Source organism: Rhagoletis zephyria, unplaced genomic scaffold (assembly GCF_001687245.7).
Source record: "Rhagoletis zephyria isolate East Lansing unplaced genomic scaffold, Rhagoletis_zephyria_1.1 Rzeph_scaffold_02207, whole genome shotgun sequence".
NCBI classification, from domain to species: Eukaryota; Metazoa; Arthropoda; class Insecta; order Diptera; family Tephritidae; genus Rhagoletis; species Rhagoletis zephyria.
Genome location: NW_016159291.1, coordinates 22673 through 43364, shown reverse-complemented (window position 1 = coordinate 43364; position 20692 = coordinate 22673). Strand labels below are relative to the sequence as shown.

Genomic DNA, 20692 nt, shown 5'->3' with positions numbered 1-20692 from the left:
GTCTGTTGTGATTGCAGCTTTTCGACGTTAAGCTTTCCTTGCATATTTGGGCGCACATTTTTTGCTGCACAGAGGCGGGTGCGTATCTTGGCTGCAACAAGATAGTGGTCCGAGTCGATGTTTGGGCCTCGGAGTGTGCGTACGTCTAAAACACTGGAAGCGTGCCTTCCGTCTATCACAACATGATCGATTTGGTTTCTCGTTTTTCGATCCGGAGACAGCCACGTAGCTTGATGAATACTTTTATGCTTGAACCTAGTACCATGCTTGAGCATACTACCGTGTTTCGGGCCCCGGCGAAGTCGATCAGTCTCAATCCGTTGTCGGACGTTTCGTCGTTTAGGCTGAATTTTCCGACGGTGGTTCCAAAGATCCCTTCCTTGCCCACCCTGGCATTGAAGTCGCCAAGCACGATTTTGATATCATGACGGGGGCAGCGCTCGTACGTGCGCTCCAAGCGCTCATAGAANCTTGCCCACCCTGGCATTGAAGTCGCCAAGCACGATTTTGATATCATGACGGGACAGCGCTTGTACCTGCGCTCCAAGCGCCCATAGAAGAGATCCTTGGATGGATGGAGATGTTGAAGAGTTTCGCTTTGATGCGGATTGTGGCTAGACGCTCGTCCACCGGGGTGAACGACAGTACTCGGCGACGGAGTCTCTCTCCCACCANATGGAGATGTTGAAGAGTTTCGCTTTGATGCGGATTGTGGCTAGACGCTCGTCCACCGGGGTGAACGACAGTACTCGGCGACGAAGTCTCTCTCCCACCACAAATACAACTCCGAATTTGCGTTCCTTTACATGACAGCTGTAGTAGACGTCGCAAGGCCCCAGACCTTGCCTTGCCCCGTCCAACGCATTTCTTGGATGGTGATGTCAGTTTTTGTGCTCACGAGGACATCAACCAGCCGGGCAGAGGCACCTTCCCCATTAAGGGGGGTCCGGACATTCCAGGTGCATGCCCTCAAATCGTAGTCCTTTAAACGTTTGCCGTGGTCGTCATCATAAGGGGGGGTCTCGTCCGAGGCTTTGCCTTGCTTCTTCCCTGGAAGTGGTTTTTACGTGGCGGGTCCCAAACCCAGGTTAGAGGACGCAAGAGTCGGGATTCAGTATAGCATTGCAACTGTAACTGCATACCCAGCGCAACGACTATACCCCATTACACTCCTTCATTGAGTCAATTAACGTTTTATTTGAGCTACTCCTTTTGGTGGACGTTGGTAAGTCGCATTTTGAGACTTTCTTTTATATTATTTCTGAAAACATTATTATTGGTATATGTATGTATATAGATATATGTCTAAAGTTGTAAGGTTGGAAATGGTTTATTCGTAAGTAAATTTAATAACCAAATAGTAAAATGTAATGGGATAAGTCGTTAACTTAACATAACAGCCCTAAGAAGTACTACCTTTACTTGTATTCGGAGCTTCCACAGAAGATAACGACGAACTTTACTAACACTTTCAATCCTTCTGCCCAATCTTCATTATTGATAAAATTTTTTACCAATTCGAGTATTCGAAACATGTTTTGTTTTCTGCTTTTTAGTGTGTGAAAAATTATAAAAATAAAATTTCATTCACAATAAAGTGTTTTCTACTTCAACTATACATAACTAATTACCTGGCATTACCATCTCCTAACTCACTTTCTTTTAAAAGACTGTCCAAATCAATTGCCATTTCAAAATTCAAAACTTAGATTCGAGACTCGTAACCCCCAAAATACCCAGTTTTAAAAGTTCATGTTTTTCATTTTTCTTTTCGACAAATTTCATTCGCCATTTTAAATTTTTGAAATCAAATTTCAGATTCGTAATCAGCGACCTTAAAAACATATACATAGAAACAAAGTGGTGTCAAATTGTGTCAAGGCGTCTTTGAGCAAATTTGTAGTTTTGTCCTCTAGATTTGAATTTCAGACTATGCCGATCGCTTACAATAGGTTTGTCCCGCGGACACGATGTAAGCACATTATTTTTACATGTATAATGCGTTCTTCTATGTTTATGATAAAGTGCGATGCGATAGGTTGATTATATCAAAAATTTTGACATTTTTGCGCGCCTGTAAGCGGTACATTGTCCCGGTAAATAAGTGTAAGTGATCATTTTTTAACTTCGTCCAGTGTCAATAGATAACCACACAAAAGGCCAACGACGATAAAATAAGGTTATTTTTAAATTTTTTATTGCACAATGTTAACACTAGGGAGGCGTTGTCCCGCTAACTGGGTGTAAATGGTTGGTTTTCGCGATTTAGGTGAATAAACTGAAAATCTTAGCATAATTTTATTGACGATAAAATAAGTCACTAAAAACTGTCGCTAGCTCCCGGGCTATAATATGTTTAAAGAAATTTTCATCAAAGTTGATATACATATATGACATTTGACCAGTTTTGTTACAAAAATTGACACAGTTTGTCATTTTGTTTGCCTTATATACATTTTATCGGTGCACTTGCATAACATTCGCATTCGCAAAAGCTCCGCATTGATTATTTCGAATGCAACAACCCTGATACATACAGCAGCGACCGATAAAATAGTAGCAAAATTCAAAATGATGTTTGCAACTTATGCTTATTTATTTATTTTTTTTTAATTTCATTTAAAATGTAGTTTGATCTATAACAGAAACCACATAAATAAAAGCTTAAAGGTTTGCATAATGTTCACAAAAATTAATCAAATTTCAAAAAATTTTCATCAAAATTTCAAACTTTTTATTCATTCAATTTTATTGCCCTTGATTTTTTTAGAATTTTTTATTAATAGATTTTGTTCTTACACACGTTATATGGAAGAAAATGCTGAACACCCTCGACAAAAAAATTCTAAAAAATCAACGAAAATTTCTAGAACTCGCACTCTATTCTAAAATTGAATGGGCTACAACTGGATACTCAAAAATGGTCTAGAAATTCTGAATAAAAAGTTTGAAATTTTGATGAAAATTTTTTGAAGTTTGATTAATTTTTGCGAACTTTGTGCAAACCTTGAAACTTTTATTTATGTGATTTCTATTATAGATCGAACTATATTTTAAATGAGAATTGTAAAAAATAAATAAACATAATTTGTAATAACATGATTTTGAATTTTGCTACTATTTTATTGATCGCTGCTGCATATGCGATTTCATTTTGATTCATACAAAAAGGTACTATCATAGCCCAGGAATTTATTGATGGATTCATTAAAGATTGATTCATAATAATAAACTCACAACTTCTGTGTCACTTCCAGCTGTCCACTTCAGCTAAAGATTACGATTTAATAGTGCCGATTAATAGTAAAAAATTAAATGATATGTAATAATTCAAGATAGAATTATCGAAGAACATATGCCATTTTATCAGAACAAATTTGGCTGGCCAACCGTAAATGTTAAATATAATCCAGATGATAATGATGGAGAATAGGATTTCGTACCTTAAAAGTATTAAAACATGAAAAATGTAAACATGGACAATGTTAATAAGTAAAGCTCAATAGTAATATCCATAAAGATATGATTAATGTGATTATTTAGTTTAAATTTATTTACCACTTACCCTGATTCTTGCTAAAACAACATAAGTCTAGGACAGTTTCTAAGTTTTTTTCCATTGTTAATGGGCGCGTTCATAAGCCATAGCTGTTGCCTAACCGATGGCTGTTTGTCTTAGAAACGCTCAGTTGAGTAGTTCCGCTCAGCTCAACAGTTGATAACTTCCCGCCATTTTTTCCAGCGGAAAATTTTTACGCTACTTGAACTCAACGTGTTGAGCTTATCCTAAATAGCTGATCGAAAAGACTTACGCCGCTTATATTAAATTTAACGCCGCTTGTTAGGTGGCAGTTGCAAACAAATTTATTCTGTTTTATATTACTGATGTGATAAAGTAACTAAAACATTTTATAATAACACTACGTTTCTAAATATATGTTTTTTAAGATGTTTGCTATATAATTTTAACTATTTAATTCATTATAACATTGAAGGATTTTTTCTACACGGCGGCAGCTCAGTGTTGAATTCTAAATACTATCGGCGCAACTATCTTTATTTATTGCACTTTCATTTTTTTACATTTATCAGCTGTTCATTTGGCAGCATATTCGTCAAACCGTTTCTAAGACGTAATTGTTGGGTTCAACAGTTGCCAGCAGTTTCGTAGCAGATGAGCTAAACAGCTACGTCTTATGAACGCGCCCAATATTAATGAACTATAAACATTGCTCTAGATTTTAATCTCTTGAAACTCAAGTACTATATTCAGCTAAAAAAAACTGTTTGGTTGTAGGAGTATGACGATTTGTGGAACGATTTTCAGTCATCCCTTGTCAATTTCGGTTTGGAGATAAACCGGTTTCGGCGTTGTCCCATCGTCACTGTCATTTTCACTGAAGATGGCACAACGCCGAAACCGGTTTGTCTCCAAACCAAATTTGACAAGGGATGACAGAGAATCGTTCCACGTTTTCGTCGAAAATTACACTGAAGGTGGCACAACGCTGAAACCAGTTTGTCTCCAAACCAAATTTGACAAGGGATGACGGAAAATCCGTTTAAACCCAATTTTAATTGATTCCTGTACAATTGTAATTGTGTGACTTATGAGGTTTTTGAAATGACCGATTCATTTGTTTTTGTTCGGTTTTCAGTAACTAAGAAAAATAATATGTGAAGTTCAGAATTAAATCGAAATACTGAGTCAGAAAAATTTAAGAAAACAGTCGAAAAATTATCCAGTTCACAACAATTTTCGGCACTTTTCTAACACACGTTTCGGATGCACACTTTAGTGGGAAACCGAAAAACGACCGAAAATGGAATCAGAAAACTGATGAAATGTCAGATCTTTATAAAAAATTTTCTCCATTTTCTGATACGCTTCCGGACATTTCGCTGGCTGGGTAGCTCAAAATTATTGTTTTCAAATAAGATAATGATTTTCGGACGTTTTTCGGATACGAAAAATTAAGGTAAATCGCAATCGTGTTTTGTTCTTTTCCGGATACGAATACTGTACGAAAAACGGAAGTTTCTCTGGTGGCTGGGTAGTTTCAAGGCGAATTCATATAAGGTGGTAGCGCTAATACAAAAACAAAAAATTGCATGTATTTTCTTTTTGCTTAAGGTACACAAATGTCAAATTTCAGCCATTCTTCTCTCACTGCCTCACTTCGGCGAAATATAAAATTTTGAAGTTTGCATACCAAATCGGGTGATCGAGTAACACCACCTTATATGAATTTCTCTTGGGCAGTTTTGTTAATTACTGAAAAGATAAAAATAAAAATGTCTATGTATGAAAGCCATTAACCAAAAAATGTATTTATTTATTTATTATTATTATCAACAAACAGGACGCTTACAGGCTATATGACAAATGCATCAAAATAAATAAATAAATATTTTTTCTAAATATTTCCCGCATAGATGTTCCGATTATACTATCGTACGATATCACTGTGGACAAGTGTTTAAAAAGTGTATTTGGCTTACCAGATGTGGCTTCAATAATTGATCAGGTCAAAGAAATGATAATGCGCTATGGATCAGAAATTAGTTCAAAGGTATTTTACTTTCCATTTTAAATATTAGTTTAGGCTTAGTATAGCTTGTTACAGGACGTAGACATTCCCACAATAAATGATGAGTTTCCTTGGACTTTTTACGAGCTTTTAAAATTTTTTGCCGAGACGGTATCGTGGCCAGAGGATGTGGATATTCTAGTTTCCTCATCAAAAGTCATTGTGGACACTATAAATATATTGGCCGTAAGAAAGGATATGCTATGTATATAATGCACTATCTGATGACAACGTGCTTTATTACAGATAACTTTGGACACGCTTAAAGGTGAAGAAATTCCTCACAGTAGTATGTTATCGCCTATCACATCGAAAATAGTAAATAAAAAATTAGCATTATCAGACACCGACGATGAATTTGTAGCGAATATAAAGCAGACTATAAGTAGAGAGCTTCAGGACGTGTAAGTAATATTAAACGAAAACTAATTTCATAAGAGTGAAAATCTCTCAAGTGGGCCACCCAAATTTGGATAGTCCAGATTTTTTCGCACAAATCACTTTATTCGGTTTACAACCATAAAAACAATATAATTTGAGTAATTTTTCAAAATTCGAATTTTTGCAACAGTTATTATTATTAACTTTTTTTTATGAATTCAGAAATTATTTATTATCCACTGATTCATAGCAAGTATCTTGCTGATTTTTTTCACGATAATAGCACTGGTTTACAGCAAAAATGTTCTATGGATGCCACTATCCAATTCCTATGTAGAATTGCTCGGTGATTCCGAAAATCGAGTTAATTTTTTTTCTATGGATACGTTTTCAAGATATTTTCAATCTCCCGGTATTCAGCTTAAAGCAAAAATTTGTTCCTTTTAATCACGTATATCTTACAAACCAATTTAACAATCTTAATATAAAATACGGGAGATGAAAGCTAATGAAATTCTCCACAAACCATGTATACATCACTTTCCGATAGGACTGATAGTTTCTGACAAATTAATTAATCATTCCAGTTTTTTATTTTTTAATGAAAAAACGAAAAAAATCAAACTTTACCGGCAGAAAAATTAAAATAAGAACAGGTTCTGTGCCAAATTTTTGCATTTGTACTAAAGCCTGTTCTGTTGCAAAAAAAATCAAGTTACTGATGAAGAAAATCGGTGAATAAATAAGAAATAATGACTGGTCAAATGAAAATGTGAAATGGAAAAATGGAATGATTAATTATTTCTCAGAAACTATCAGTCCTATCGGAAAGTGATGTATATATGGAGAATTTCATTAGCTTTCATTTGCCATATTTTATATTGAGACTTTTAAATTGGTTCGTAAGATATACGTGATTAAAAGGAACCAATTTTTGCTTTAAGCTGAATAACGATAAATTGCAAATATTTCGAAAACGTATCCATAGAAAAACAAATTAACCCGATTTTCGGAATCACCGCGCAATTCTACACAGAAATTGGATAGTGGCGTCTGGAGAACAAAAACTTAACTAAAATTTGTGATCCAGTGTAGTTAAACAGACACGCTTTAGTCTGATTGTTTCAATTTTTCAAACAATCATTATTTTGTATACATTTTTGAATTTTTTAATTTTTTTTTTTTTTTTAAACAAATGGAAATATTTATTACTTCTCGATCAGATTTGTTAATGGTTTACATTGAATATCAATCCTTACTCTATAATACATTATTTAACACATTGCGTGCCAAGCCATTTTAGGTAATGCTTCAAAACGTTCAGAAAGAAATTCTTAGATATTTACTCTTTGGTTTTCTGACAATCAAATGCATGTTTACGTTGCGGTTAACGTCATTTAAATATAAATGACACGTGCCTTTTCGTGTAGGCCACGTCATTCATATGTGTATGACAGATATAATCAAGTATAACCCTATGTAATTCAAAAATTTATGCCACTATAAATAAACTTAAATAGCACTATAAACAGCTGTTGATTTTAGGATAATACTTGGTTTTGGAAAATCTGAATAGATATTACTGCTATCGAGGAATAAAAGTGAAGGTGCTGGCCCAATGTAGGCTTGCTTTGCTGGCCTTACTGACTTCATTTTGCTTAAATTTACTTGAAAAGCTTGTTTGGGCAAATGTAGCTTGGAACGCTGTCAAAGCAATCAGCTGTGTGGTTGCGAAATCAAAGTCTGTTCCATTAACATTACAAATTTCCTTCATGAACAACATGAATTAATAATAAAATTAATTAAAAAAAAAATAATAGGAACATCGTCTTAGCTTCTAATCTTTTCAGAATTATTTTGAAATTAATATGAATTAATTTTTTTTTGATTTCAAGGAAAAGATAATAATGAAATAATTATACCAGCTCATTTACATATAAAAAACTCTTAACTTATAAAGGCGCTTTTTCACGAAACTATTGATGAGTAGTAATTATTGCTTATTGCACGGCTTCTATAGCATATACATACGTTTAATACAAATATGGAAAGAGAATAATCACTTTTATTTAACGTTGAATTACTTACATTTTCGGCAACACTTTTTTAAATTAAGACATTTATTTACAAGTACATATGTATATATGTACATCCTTGCAGCATTTTTAGTTAAACAACATTTTATTTAAAAAAAGCCTTTAGCAATTTGCTTGAATTCATTTATCTCGAAAACATATCTCATTGTCAAAAGCCTGCAAAGCGTTGTCAAATAGAGATTTCGGCTATTTGAAACTTTGAAGCGCTTCAAGCAAGTGAAGTCAAGCTACCATTTGGCCAACTTTCATACATTTTAGTAGAGTTCAAAAACTGTTTGACAATTTTCAAAGCGAAGCAAGCAAAGCAAGCCTACATTGGGCCAATCCTTTTATTATATGAAATTTAAAGTTCTCTGATGAGTTTTATTTCAGTAAAAAGAACATAAATGTGAAAGCTCAATTAAAATAATTATGATAATTCATGGTACAATAATTACTGTAATTGTCTTCCCAGAGAGTTTTGCTTCACATCGAAATTCGTGCTCCCTTATTTTCAATGTTGATTCTTTTACTTTTATTTGGCTTGCTTTTTGTTTTCGCTCAATTTAATTTTTATAATTTTTCAAAACAAAAAAAAAAAATTTTTGGAAAAAAGTGAGCCATACAAATTTTGAATTTATTCACAAGCAAATGCTTTTTTACTGACTTTTGCAAATTGAATAAGGTCTCTGCAAGATGGTTTGTTTAAAAAAAATGTGTTAAAAGAAAAAAAAAAACACGGAGATGCTAGCTATTAATTTTTCTCGCTCCTGCCACGGGTGCTTTTGCTTTCATGCTGCGTGCCGCGCGGACTCGCAGCGAGCGTGGTGCAACCAGAGAACGCAAAAAAAAAATTAAATTTATTTATAAACGTGAGCATAGATTATTTAGTACAATATTTTTTAAAGTTGTGTACATAATGAGCTCATTTAAGAGTCCGATATGAGGGTGTTTCCCTTCCTCCGAAGGTCGACTTATATGAGCTTAAATTCATACATCAAATGAGCCTCATGAGTCATATTGAACTCTTTTAAAACAGTTTTTGGCCTCATATATGAATCATTTCAGACTCTTTTTGAGGCTCTTATCGGCCCCATAAATTACTACATTCGGACTTTTATTTTAGGTTGTTCTTTGAGTCTAATTGAACGCACTATATTTGCAAAGGCATGCAGCAAAAATTCCTTTCAAATAACATACATACATATTTACGTACATATACACATTTCAACATGCATTCAATAGTAGCAGCTGCAGCTAAATTCTGTTTAGTTTTTGTTTTCTAATTATTTTCAATTTCTGTATAAACAAGTTTAGATATAAATTTCAAATCTTTATTGTTTTTATATTGGCACAAGGTGCTGGCTCATAACTTGGATCATATATGAATCCTAAAAAATGCATATAGGATTAAATAATTTTTTGTTTTTTAAACTCATATTTCTTACGTACCTAGGACTCCTTTCGGACTCATATATTCTGAGCGCTCAGAATATGTACGTATGTATGTATTTTGTCTTTACAGAGAAAAATAAATAAAGAGGATAGATAGTAATTATCAGGGAACGGATTTTATGGAAATTGCCTTTTTTTCTGCTAAAGAGATAGAGTATATTCGATTAAGAATGTCCACGATTCTTTCTTTTCTACCTTTAAAAAAGTGATTATAGCATTTACAATTTTTTTTTTTNTTGATTGTTCTTCGTATTTTCTGTCTTTTTAGTGCCTTATTTGACTTTTTTTGCAATACATTTTTTTTTGCCTTTTCCTGCCTTTTTCGCTATTTTGTTTTGCCTTTTTTGCAATACCTAGTGCCTTTTCCTGCCTTTTTCGCTATTTTATTTTGCCTTTTCCAGCCTATTTCGTTACTTTATTTTGCCTTTTTTATAGGTTTTTAGGTCCTAAAAATCCGTTCCCTGGTAATTATAATCGTTTGCGTCGCAGAAACAAAAACAACTAAGCACTTTCTAACACCCCCAAAACAGTTTGCTACTTGTAGCAGATATGCTGTATACCTGAACAAAATATAATCCTTGGTGAAAAAATGTATTTGTGGATCATGATGCAATAATACAAGGTGTTATCGGTTGGCAACTTCTCGCTTTAATTCCGCCATATTGACTGCCTTAGGTGATACAGTGTTACTTCTTTAACAATTCTTTGCCTAATAATATAGTTGAATGTTTTTAAGTTTTTCTCAGTATACGCATTTTGTTTTCTTAAAAAGGTATTTTATCTTATTTTATTTCATTTCATTACGAATATACTATAAAAAAGCAAATTTTGTTTAGGAGAAAATGTGAAATTTTATACTTTTCCCCCATATGGGGATTAATTTCTTCCCGTTTTTTTTCTCAATCTACTGAGCTAAGGCAGTGTCAAATCGAGCTGTCACAACTGATACCACCTTGTATCATTGCATCATGTTTGTGGATTGTTGTTCAAGGACATACGTACATATATATGTATAGAACTCAATTCCATATTCTTTATTGCAAAATTTAATCAAATACAATTCTCTCAATACAACTGTGTTGCAACCAAAAAATATCTAATCAAATTGTGTATCTATCTTTCGCGTGAAGTTAGCTGACGTGCATCGGTTAAAATTTAAAATTGACGTTTCCTCATCTCGCTCAGTGTTGCCACCTGAGTGTATTACCGCGCCAGTGTAAGGGCTAGTCCCTACACCACCCCCTTTCCAGAAGAAGCGCCAAGAAAAGATAGTTCTTTCCATGTTCCAGATCTATTTATAGCTGCCAACTCATCTTTAGGAAAATACGCCGGTTTGAGACGATCAATAGATACTGTAACTTGCTTCGATCCGATGAGTATAGTGTACGTCCTCGGATGCCTGTGTACCACAAGATATGGTCCGTCATAAGGAGCCTTCAACGGTTTATGGATGGTGTCGTCCCGTAGAAATACGTGACTACAAAAACGCAAGTCCTTGGGCACGTAAACTGCAGGCCTTCCGTGCTGTGAAGTTTGCACCGGGTTCATGTTCTCGAAATGTTGTCGTAGTTCCCTCAAAAAACTCTGCTCATCCACGGCCGTATTCTCTGTGGTATCCAAAAACTCACTGGGAAGTCGGATCGTCTGGCCATAAAGCATTTCCGCGACAGATGCGCCCAACTCCTCCTTCACAGCCGTTCGCAAACCCAGTAGAACAATCGGTAATGCGTCCACCCAGTTGGCGTCGGCCGAATGGCACCTGAGCGCGGCCTTCAGAACCCGATGCCATCTTTCCACCAGGCCATTTGCTTGTGGATGGTAGCTGGTAGTATGTACGTGCTTCACTCCCAGCAGTTTCGCTAGCTGTTGGAACAAGGCGCTTTCAAACTGCCGGCCCTGATCCGTGGTGATGTACCTCGGTGTACCAAAACGGCTTATCCAGCCATTGAGTAACTCTCTGGCGACAGTTTCAGCTGTCATGTTCTCCAACGGGATAACCTCTATCCATCTAGAGAATCTGTCTACACACGTTAGGCAATACGTATACCCCCTAGAAGGCGTAAAAGGTCCAACAATATCCACATTAATGTGTTCGAATCGCTTGGCAGGGACCGTAAATGTTTGCAGTTCCCCTTTTGTATGTCGTGCAACCTTGCAACGCTGGCATGCTAAGCAGCTACGCACCCGTGCCCGTAAATCACTGCTCATCTTCTTCCACACAAAACTCTTGGAAACTAACTTGATGGTTGCGCGTGCCCCCGGGTGTGCTAACCCGTGATTGGCATTGAACACCACCTGTCGCAGGCTCTCGGGAATATAGGGGCGGTATGTGCCAGTTGAATCATCACAAATTATATCAATGTCCGTATCTGGATGACGACAACGTACCAGGTGCAAGGCAGTAGACTCGCCTTTTAGCAGCTCTTGTAACTCGCCGCTTTTATTTTGTTCGTCGCGTAGATGCTGCAGGTCGATTGGTGATGGAATAGCGAACGTTTCTATCCTTGAGAGCATATCGGCTACGATGTTATCAGTCCCTTTAATGTGCCTGATGTCCGACGAAAACTGACTTATGAAATTTAACTGTCGCGTTTGTCGTGGTGACAGCTTTTCCCATTTTTGGTCAAAAGCGTGTATAAGCGGTTTATGATCGGTGAAAATTATAAAATTCGTTCCCTCTAAAAAGTAGCGAAAGTGTCGGACTGCTTTATAAATGGCGAGTAACTCGCGATCGTAAGCGCTGTATCGTTGTTCGGCCGGAGTAAATTTCTGCGAGTAGAACCCCAAAGGTAACCATTCGTCACCGACTCGTTGCTGGAGCACAGCCCCTACCGCGATATCCGATGCGTCTGCCATTACAGCAATGGTGGCGCCTCGCAACGGAAAAGCAAGTAGTGTTGCTTCGGCCAATTGTTTTTTTAAGTTTTCAAACGCGTTTTCTGCTTCCGTTGTCCAGCTTATCACGGTCTTGTCACGCTTCTTACACGGCCCCATCAATTTATGAAGAGGTGCCTCAGTGGCAGCCGCATGCGGCAAAAATCGCCGATAAAAATTTACCGCGCCTAAAAAACTTCTAAGCTCGTGGATTTCTTTCGGTTTTTTAAAATCCAGAATAGCTTTTACTTTGTGAGGAAGAGGTTTGACACCGCTTGACGACACGAGATGGCCTAGGAATTCCACCTCTGCTTTACCTAGCTGACACTTCTCCGCATTTATGATCAAGCCATTCTCACGATAGCGTTTGAACAGTACCTCCAGGTGTTGCGCATGTTCCTCGGGCGAAGAAGATGCCACCAATACATCATCCAAATACGGGAATACAAATGACAGTCCTCTGACTGCTTCGTCTATGAAGCGTTGGAATGTCTGAGCGGCGTTTCTCAGGCCAAACGTCATGAATTTAAATTCAAACAGCCCAAATGGGGTGAGTATAGCCGTCTTCGGCACGTCTGTCGGATGCACCGGAATCTGGTGATAAGCCTTTCTGCAATCAATCACGGAAAATATCGTTTTACCGTGTAAATCACTACCAAAGTCCTGAATATGGCGCACAGGGTAGCTATCTGGGATTGTAACAGCGTTCAGACGTCGATAATCGCCACATGGGCGCCAAGAACCATTCGACTTTCTCACCATGTGCAACGGGCTGGCCCATTGACTTTTCGAGCGCTGACAAATTCCACGATCTAACAGGTACTCAAACTCCCTTTTTGCGATTTCCAATTTTTCTGGGGAAAGACGACGTACTTTCTGCACGACGGGTGCACCTCTTGTCTCTATATAGTGTTGTACTGCCGTTTGGGTTTTCTTGGGCTGAGCCGCATCGCTGGTGAGGTCAGGAAAACGTGCTAAAATGCGTTGAAATGCATCGGTCTCTCTTAATGAGATAATGCTGCGTGTTAGTTTCATTATCTGACAGATGGTCTGCGAATTCGTTGTACGGTGTGTGATGGCCTTGCTTTTTACGTCTACCAATATATTGTAATATTGTAAAAAATCGGCACCCAATATCGGATATGCTACGTCAGCAATAATAAAAACCCAAGAGAATGTTTGCTGTAAACCTAAATCTAAAGTGATGCGTTTCTTACCATAGGTGTTGATAAAAGTATTGTTAGCAGCTACTAACTTCGTAGTAGTAATCTGCGTATCGTCGCCACTGTGCTTGGGCATTACAGACACTTCGGCGCCGGTGTCGATTAAAAATCTTAATGATGCTGTCGCCAAACGTACGGTGATACCAACAAAGAGTGTCCTGTTTCGGCGTAGATGCGCTCTGCCGAGAACTAACAGGTCATTGCGAATGAGACACGTTATTCGTGTAGCTCCGGTCGCTGCGGACGAAGTTGCGTTGATTATTGCGTGTGAGGCGATCTAGCCTGTTCGTCAAGTCGGAGATAGCAGCTTGCATGCCGTCATCCGGTACCTTGACCACATTAACATCAACATTTGTTGCAGAAATTTCCATTATAGTGTCAGCTTTCAAAGCCAATTCTTCGATGCTGCCATCGAACGTTGCTAAAATTTGCTGGATATTAGTTGGTAAACGTTGTAACCAAAGCGATTTCAAAACTTCCTTGTCAATGTGTTGATCAGCCAAGTCTTTCATTTCTCGCAGCAAAGTTGTGGCTTTTTTGTCTCCCAATCTGCACCCTTCAAATAATCGTTTCAAGCGTTTCTCTTTTGACTCCCCAAACTCCGTAATCAACCGCTCTTTCAGGAGCTCGTACTTCCCTGAAGCCGGCGGTGACGTAATTATGTCGCTAGCATGTGCCAACACCGCCGAATCAATTTCTGCCACTACAGTGTAGTACTTGGTCTCGTCAGTGGAGATTCCTGCACGTACAAACTGCGCCTCAACCTGCGCGAACCACAGCCGGGGATTTGGCTTCCAAAACGGTGGCGGCTTAAGGGCGAGCCGTGCCACATGAACTGGAGTAGCCGCGTCTTCGAATCGGTCATTACCATCGTCGCTCATTTTGTGTTTCTTGCGGGGTCACCAATTATAGAACTCAATTCTATATTCTTTATTGTAAAATTTAATCAAATACAATTCTCTCAATACAACTGTGTTGCAACCAAAAAATGTCTTATCAAATTGTGTATCTATCTTTCGCGTGAAGTTAGCTGACGTGCATCGGTTAAAATTTAAAATTGACGTTTCTTCATCTCGCTCAGTGTTGCCACCTGAGTGTATTACCGCGCCAGTGTAAGGGCTAGTCCCTACACATGTTTGTATATGTATATTTAGATATGGGAAAATTTGTGTAAACAAAGAATAGAGGCCGGTCCACATACCTACAACTTTGGCGTTGCGTATGTATGCTTTCTACAATGAAGCTTCGCAGATAATGCTTTGGCCACTAAATTAACATATTAACGACAGATAAATTAATATTTCATATCAATAATTGCATGAAAAATTATATTTCTTACCCTCATTTGATTAANGTGCGATCGGCGCAATCTTGTATTCTATCATTCTTGGTAAGGGTCTATATAGGTGAGCGCAATTATCAGTGTCCGTTTTGTAGTTCAGTCGTNTGTATGCTTTCTACAATGAAGCTTCGCAGATAATGCTTTGGCCACTAAATTAACATATTAACGACAGATAAATTAATATTTCATATCAATAATTGCATGAAAAATTATATTTCTTACCCTCATTTGATTAAAAGGCAAAAATATTTCACATAATTTTATTTATTTGCAATAGCTGACGACCGACGCACACGATCTTTCTGCTTTCTGTTGGCGCTAGCGTTGCCAAATTTTGGCTATGTGCTCGGCTGCATTGAAACTCAACGCCAACGCAAAGCCACAATTGTTCTTTGTTAACGCAAATTTTCCCATATCTACATACACATAAACATACATACATATGTCCTTGAACAACAATCCACAAATACATTTTTTCATCAAGGATTATATTTCGTTCAAGTATACAGCATAACTGCTACAAGTAGCAAAGTGCTTAGTTTTTTTTTGTTTTTTTCGGCAAAAAAGACTATTTTATCTATCCTCTTTATATATTTAATTTGTTAGTTATGCCGGTTTGAGGTCAAATGGTTTTAGAAATTTTTTTAAATTAAAACACTGGATTTTAATTTTTTCCAATATATTTCGGTTACACCGCCCGTAACCGTCTTCAGGGAAACTATTGACAACAAAAACGTAAAATTCATATAAACATATAATATAACAATTTACATTACAATAATTAAACAATAAATACATACATTGATTACACGTCTGCTCCGTGTGACGTGGAGTTTTGTACTATTTTCTTGTTTGCCAGTAAGTGTCCACGGTGGAGAGAATACAGAGGTGGCGCCGATGACGATACCGCTACTCGGCTCTCAGTGATTTTGACAGAATCAGCTGTTTTGGTGACGTCATAGTAGAGAAGACAGCAGTAGTGATGTGCTGAGTCAATACTTTTAAGTACCCAATACTCTCGATACTCGGTACCGAAACATTTAGGTTTCGAATAAAAGCGCACATGGGCCAAAAATATGGAAAAAACGCCTAACAAAACCCGAATGTAAGAGCCAATAGAGCTTTTTTACTGATTCAAATGAAAGATGTATATATGTCGGTTCGATGCCATAATACAGAGAAACCCTTACTTGTTTGAAGCATTTTTGTTCCAGCTGAATCGGACGATATCATTTTTGTAGGCCTGGGACAGATTCTGTAACCAGTTAACGACAATTTTCGAATCGGTATCGGTTTTGTCGACGTTTGATATCAAATATTTGTAAGTCAACAAGTGCGATATCGATCCGAAACTTGTCGCTAACTGGCTACAGAATCTCTCCCCTGAAAGGCTTCTTCATCCGTCAAAGTATTTTTCTTGAACCTTGGATCGACTAAGGTTAAAACTGATAAAATAATATTTTTCTGTGGCGATAAGTTCAAGTGTTTTAGCCGATATCATATAAATTAGTAATGAAAGTTTTTTCTAAACCTGAAATGCATATAATGGCGAGGGCTTAATGTAAATAATCGGTATCGGATACCGAAAAGGAAGTATAGGGTACCGACATCTTTTTTAAGTATTGGGTACCGAGTATTGGGGACAATTCAGCACATCACTAGTCGCCCTCATTCTCGCCGCTCTCAGTTGTCAACTCTACAATGACGTCACGCCAAAATTACTCTCACGAATTCTGGTGCGATCGGCGCAATCTTGTATTCTATCATTCTTGGTAAGGGTCTATATAGGTGAGCGCAATTATCAGTGTCCGTTTTGTAGTTCAGTCGTATGTTTGTCGGTGTGTTTATTATGTGGAGCCTTTCTAAGATAAAGTGTTGCTCTTGTTGGAGAATCGTTGCTCCGTCGAAGTTCGGAGAGTGACCGCTGGTAGCACAGTGGGCCACATGGACTGTTTTTTTTTTGGAAATTTACATTCTGACATTGTTTAAAGTCAGATTTATGTTGTGATAGTCTTGTTTTTAATTTAGATTTTGTTGTGCCTACATACGCTTTATGGACTCCCAAAAATACATAAAGAGCACCACTAAGACCGATATGTATATCGATTGGATCACCGTCTTACAATCCATGTAAATACATTGTAGAAATATTAAAAAACGTAACGATGAACTCGGCATACAATATAAAGAATACATTGGANATTTTCTTGTTTGCCAGTAAGTGTCCACGGTGGAGAGAATACAGAGGTGGCGCCGATGACGATACCGCTACTCGGCTCTCAGTGATTTTGACAGAATCAGCTGTTTTGGTGACGTCATAGTAGAGAAGACAGCAGTAGTGATGTGCTGAGTCAATACTTTTAAGTACCCAATACTCTCGATACTCGGTACCGAAACATTTAGGTTTCGAATAAAAGCGCACATAGGCCAAAAATATGGAAAAAACGCCTAACAAAACCCGAATGTAAGAGCCAATAGAGCTTTTTTACTGATTCAAAGAAATGAAAGATGTATATATGTTCGATGCCATAATACAGAGAAACCCTTACTTGTTTGAAGCATTTTTGTTCCAGCTGAATCGGACGATATCATTTTTGTAGGCCTGGGACAGATTCTGTAACCAGTTAACGACAATTTTCGAATCGGTATCGGTTTTGTCGACGTTTGATATCAAATATTTGTAAGTCAACAAGTGCGATATCGATCCGAAACTTGTCGCTAACTGGCTACAGAATCTCTCCCCTGAAAGGCTTCTTCATCCGTCAAAGTATTTTTCTTGAACCTTGGATCGACTAAGGTTAAAACTGATAAAATAATATTTTTCTGTGGCGATAAGTTCAAGTGTTTTAGCCGATATCATATAAATTAGTAATGAAAGTTTTTTCTAAACCTGAAATGCATATAATGGCGAGGGCTTAATGTAAATAATCGGTATCGGATACCGAAAAGGAAGTATAGGGTACCGACATCTTTTTTAAGTATTGGGTACCGAGTATTGGGGACAATTCAGCACATCACTAGTCGCCCTCATTCTCGCCGCTCTCAGTTGTCAACTCTACAATGACGTCACGCCAAAATTACTCTCACGAATTCTGGTGCGATCGGCGCAATCTTGTATTCTATCATTCTTGGTAAGGGTCTATATAGGTGAGCGCAATTATCAGTGTCCGTTTTGTAGTTCAGTCGTATGTTTGTCGGTGTGTTTATTATGTGGAGCCTTTCTAAGATAAAGTGTTGCTCTTGTTGGAGAATCGTTGCTCCGTCGAAGTTCGGAGAGTGACCGCTGGTAGCACAGTGGGCCACATGGACTGTTTTTTTTTTGGAAATTTACATTCTGACATTGTTTAAAGTCAGATTTATGTTGTGATAGTCTTGTTTTTAATTTAGATTTTGTTGTGCCTACATACGCTTTATGGACTCCCAAAAATACATAAAGAGCACCACTAAGACCGATATGTATATCGATTGGATCACCGTCTTACAATCCATGTAAATACATTGTAGAAATATTAAAAAACGTAACGATGAACTCGGCATACAATATAAAGAATACATTGGATCTCAAGGAAAGGATAAACAATACTTATATGTGTGAAGATGAAAAACTAGTTTCTTTTGACGTGGTCTCACTTTTTCCGGGCATACCAATACAACTTGCACTTGACGTAATACGGAGCTTATCTTGACTCCATTATAATCAAAAGAGGAAACCAATTAAAGTTAAAGTGGTACAAAAAGCCAACATCGTCAGGACGAATTATCAACTTCTATTCTAAACACCCCAAGACGATGATAATGAATACAGTAATGAGCTGTATACGACGAATGCTACAAATATCAGATGAAACGTACCTTAAAGAGATGGAGAATGAAATAAAAATGTTATTAAAAAACAATGATTTTCCGGAGCACATAATAAAAACATTAGTAAGAAGATCTAAATTAGCAAACCATCAACGAATACCAGAAAAGCCTATAACTTTTAAATCAGTAACTTATGTCCCCTATTTATCAGAGCGCTTAGCAAAATCAGACTGCTACAATAAAGAAAGAATAAAAATAGCCCACAAGCCAATAAACACATTAAAAAACATATTTCATAGAACCAAATCAAAAATACCCTAAACTGAAAAAAGCAACGTAATTTATAAATCCCCCTGCAACTGCAGAATCAACGAGTCTTGTAACAGCGTATATGTAGGCACAACAAAATCTAAATTAAAAACAAGACATAAATCTGACTTTAAACAAAGTCAGAATGTAAATTTCCAAAAAACAGCCCTCATGGCCCACTGTGCTACCAGCGGTCACTCTCCGCCCTTCGACAGAGCAACGATTCTCCAACAAGAGCAACACTATAACAAGCGCTTTATCTTAGAAATGCTCCACAACACACCGACACGACCGACATACGACTGAACTACAAAACGGACACTGATAATTGCGCTCACCTATATAGACACCATGATACAAAAAAATAGGTGACAGGTAATAAGATCAACGGAAATATGGTCAATTGACTTTATTTCCCACCCTGGTGCGAAATAAAGTCAATTGACATTATTACCTTTTTAAAAACGAAATAAAATCCATTGACATTATTTCTCTTTCAAACATTAAATTTGTTTAGCTTCGCGGCGGCCCGCGTAACCCGCGCGACCGGCGCGCACACCACGTCACGCTACGCCGCGGCCCCCGGCCCCCCTTCCTCGTCNATAAATCTGACTTTAAACAAAGTCAGAATGTAAATTTCCAAAAAACAGCCCTCATGGCCCACTGTGCTACCAGCGGTCACTCTCCGCCCTTCGACAGAGCAACGATTCTCCAACAAGAGCAACACTATAACAAGCGCTTTATCTTAGAAATGCTCCACAACACACCGACACGACCGACATACGACTGAACTACAAAACGGACACTGATAATTGCGCTCACCTATATAGACACCATGATACAAAAAAATAGGTGACAGGTAATAAGATCAACGGAAATATGGTCAATTGACTTTATTTCCCACCCTGGTGCGAAATAAAGTCAATTGACATTATTACCTTTTTAAAAACGAAATAAAATCCATTGACATTATTTCTCTTTCAAACATTAAATTTGTTTAGCTTCGCGGCGGCCCGCGTAACCCGCGCGACCGGCGCGCACACCACGTCACGCTACGCCGCGGCCCCCGGCCCCCCTTCCTCGTCTCCCGCCGTGCTGTAACGCAGGCAGATTTATTTTTTGTATACATTGAAATAAAATTTTTATATATTTTAAACATCGAGGGCNAAATGTAGCTTTATTTTATTGCTAAATGTGAATAATTAAAAAAAATTTCACCTTTTTTGGCACTTTTATTTTTCTATTTGGCACATTTTGGCCCTTTTTTATCCTCAATATGGCACCTCTTAACTAAGGATAGTTGGCAGCCCTGATTGGAAGATTTCTGCCGTGTTTTGTTTGGGGCTACAACTTGTCTGCAGTAAAAAAGCATATAATTTGTGTTTCAAAAGTGTGTNCCCTTCGACAGAGCAACGATTCTCCAACAAGAGCAACACTATAACAAGCGCTTTATCTTAGAAATGCTCCACAACACACCGACACGACCGACATACGACTGAACTACAAAACGGACACTGATAATTGCGCTCACCTATATAGACACCATGATACAAAAAAATAGGTGACAGGTAATAAGATCAACGGAAATATGGTCAATTGACTTTATTTCCCACCCTGGTGCGAAATAAAGTCAATTGA

General features: G+C 37.5%; 1 protein-coding gene across 1 annotated transcript; it reads left to right on the top strand.

The window, feature by feature from the left end:
- The first annotated feature begins 5407 nt into the window (after nt 1-5407).
- LOC108366265 (uncharacterized) lies at nt 5408-6023 on the top strand. The gene is made up of 3 exons (XM_017620603.1): nt 5408-5573; nt 5628-5777; nt 5838-6023. The coding sequence occupies exons 1-3, from the start codon at nt 5538-5540 to the stop codon at nt 5997-5999; spliced, it is 348 nt and encodes a 115-aa protein (XP_017476092.1). The 5' UTR covers nt 5408-5537; the 3' UTR covers nt 6000-6023.
- The last annotated feature ends 14669 nt before the right edge of the window (nt 6024-20692 follow it).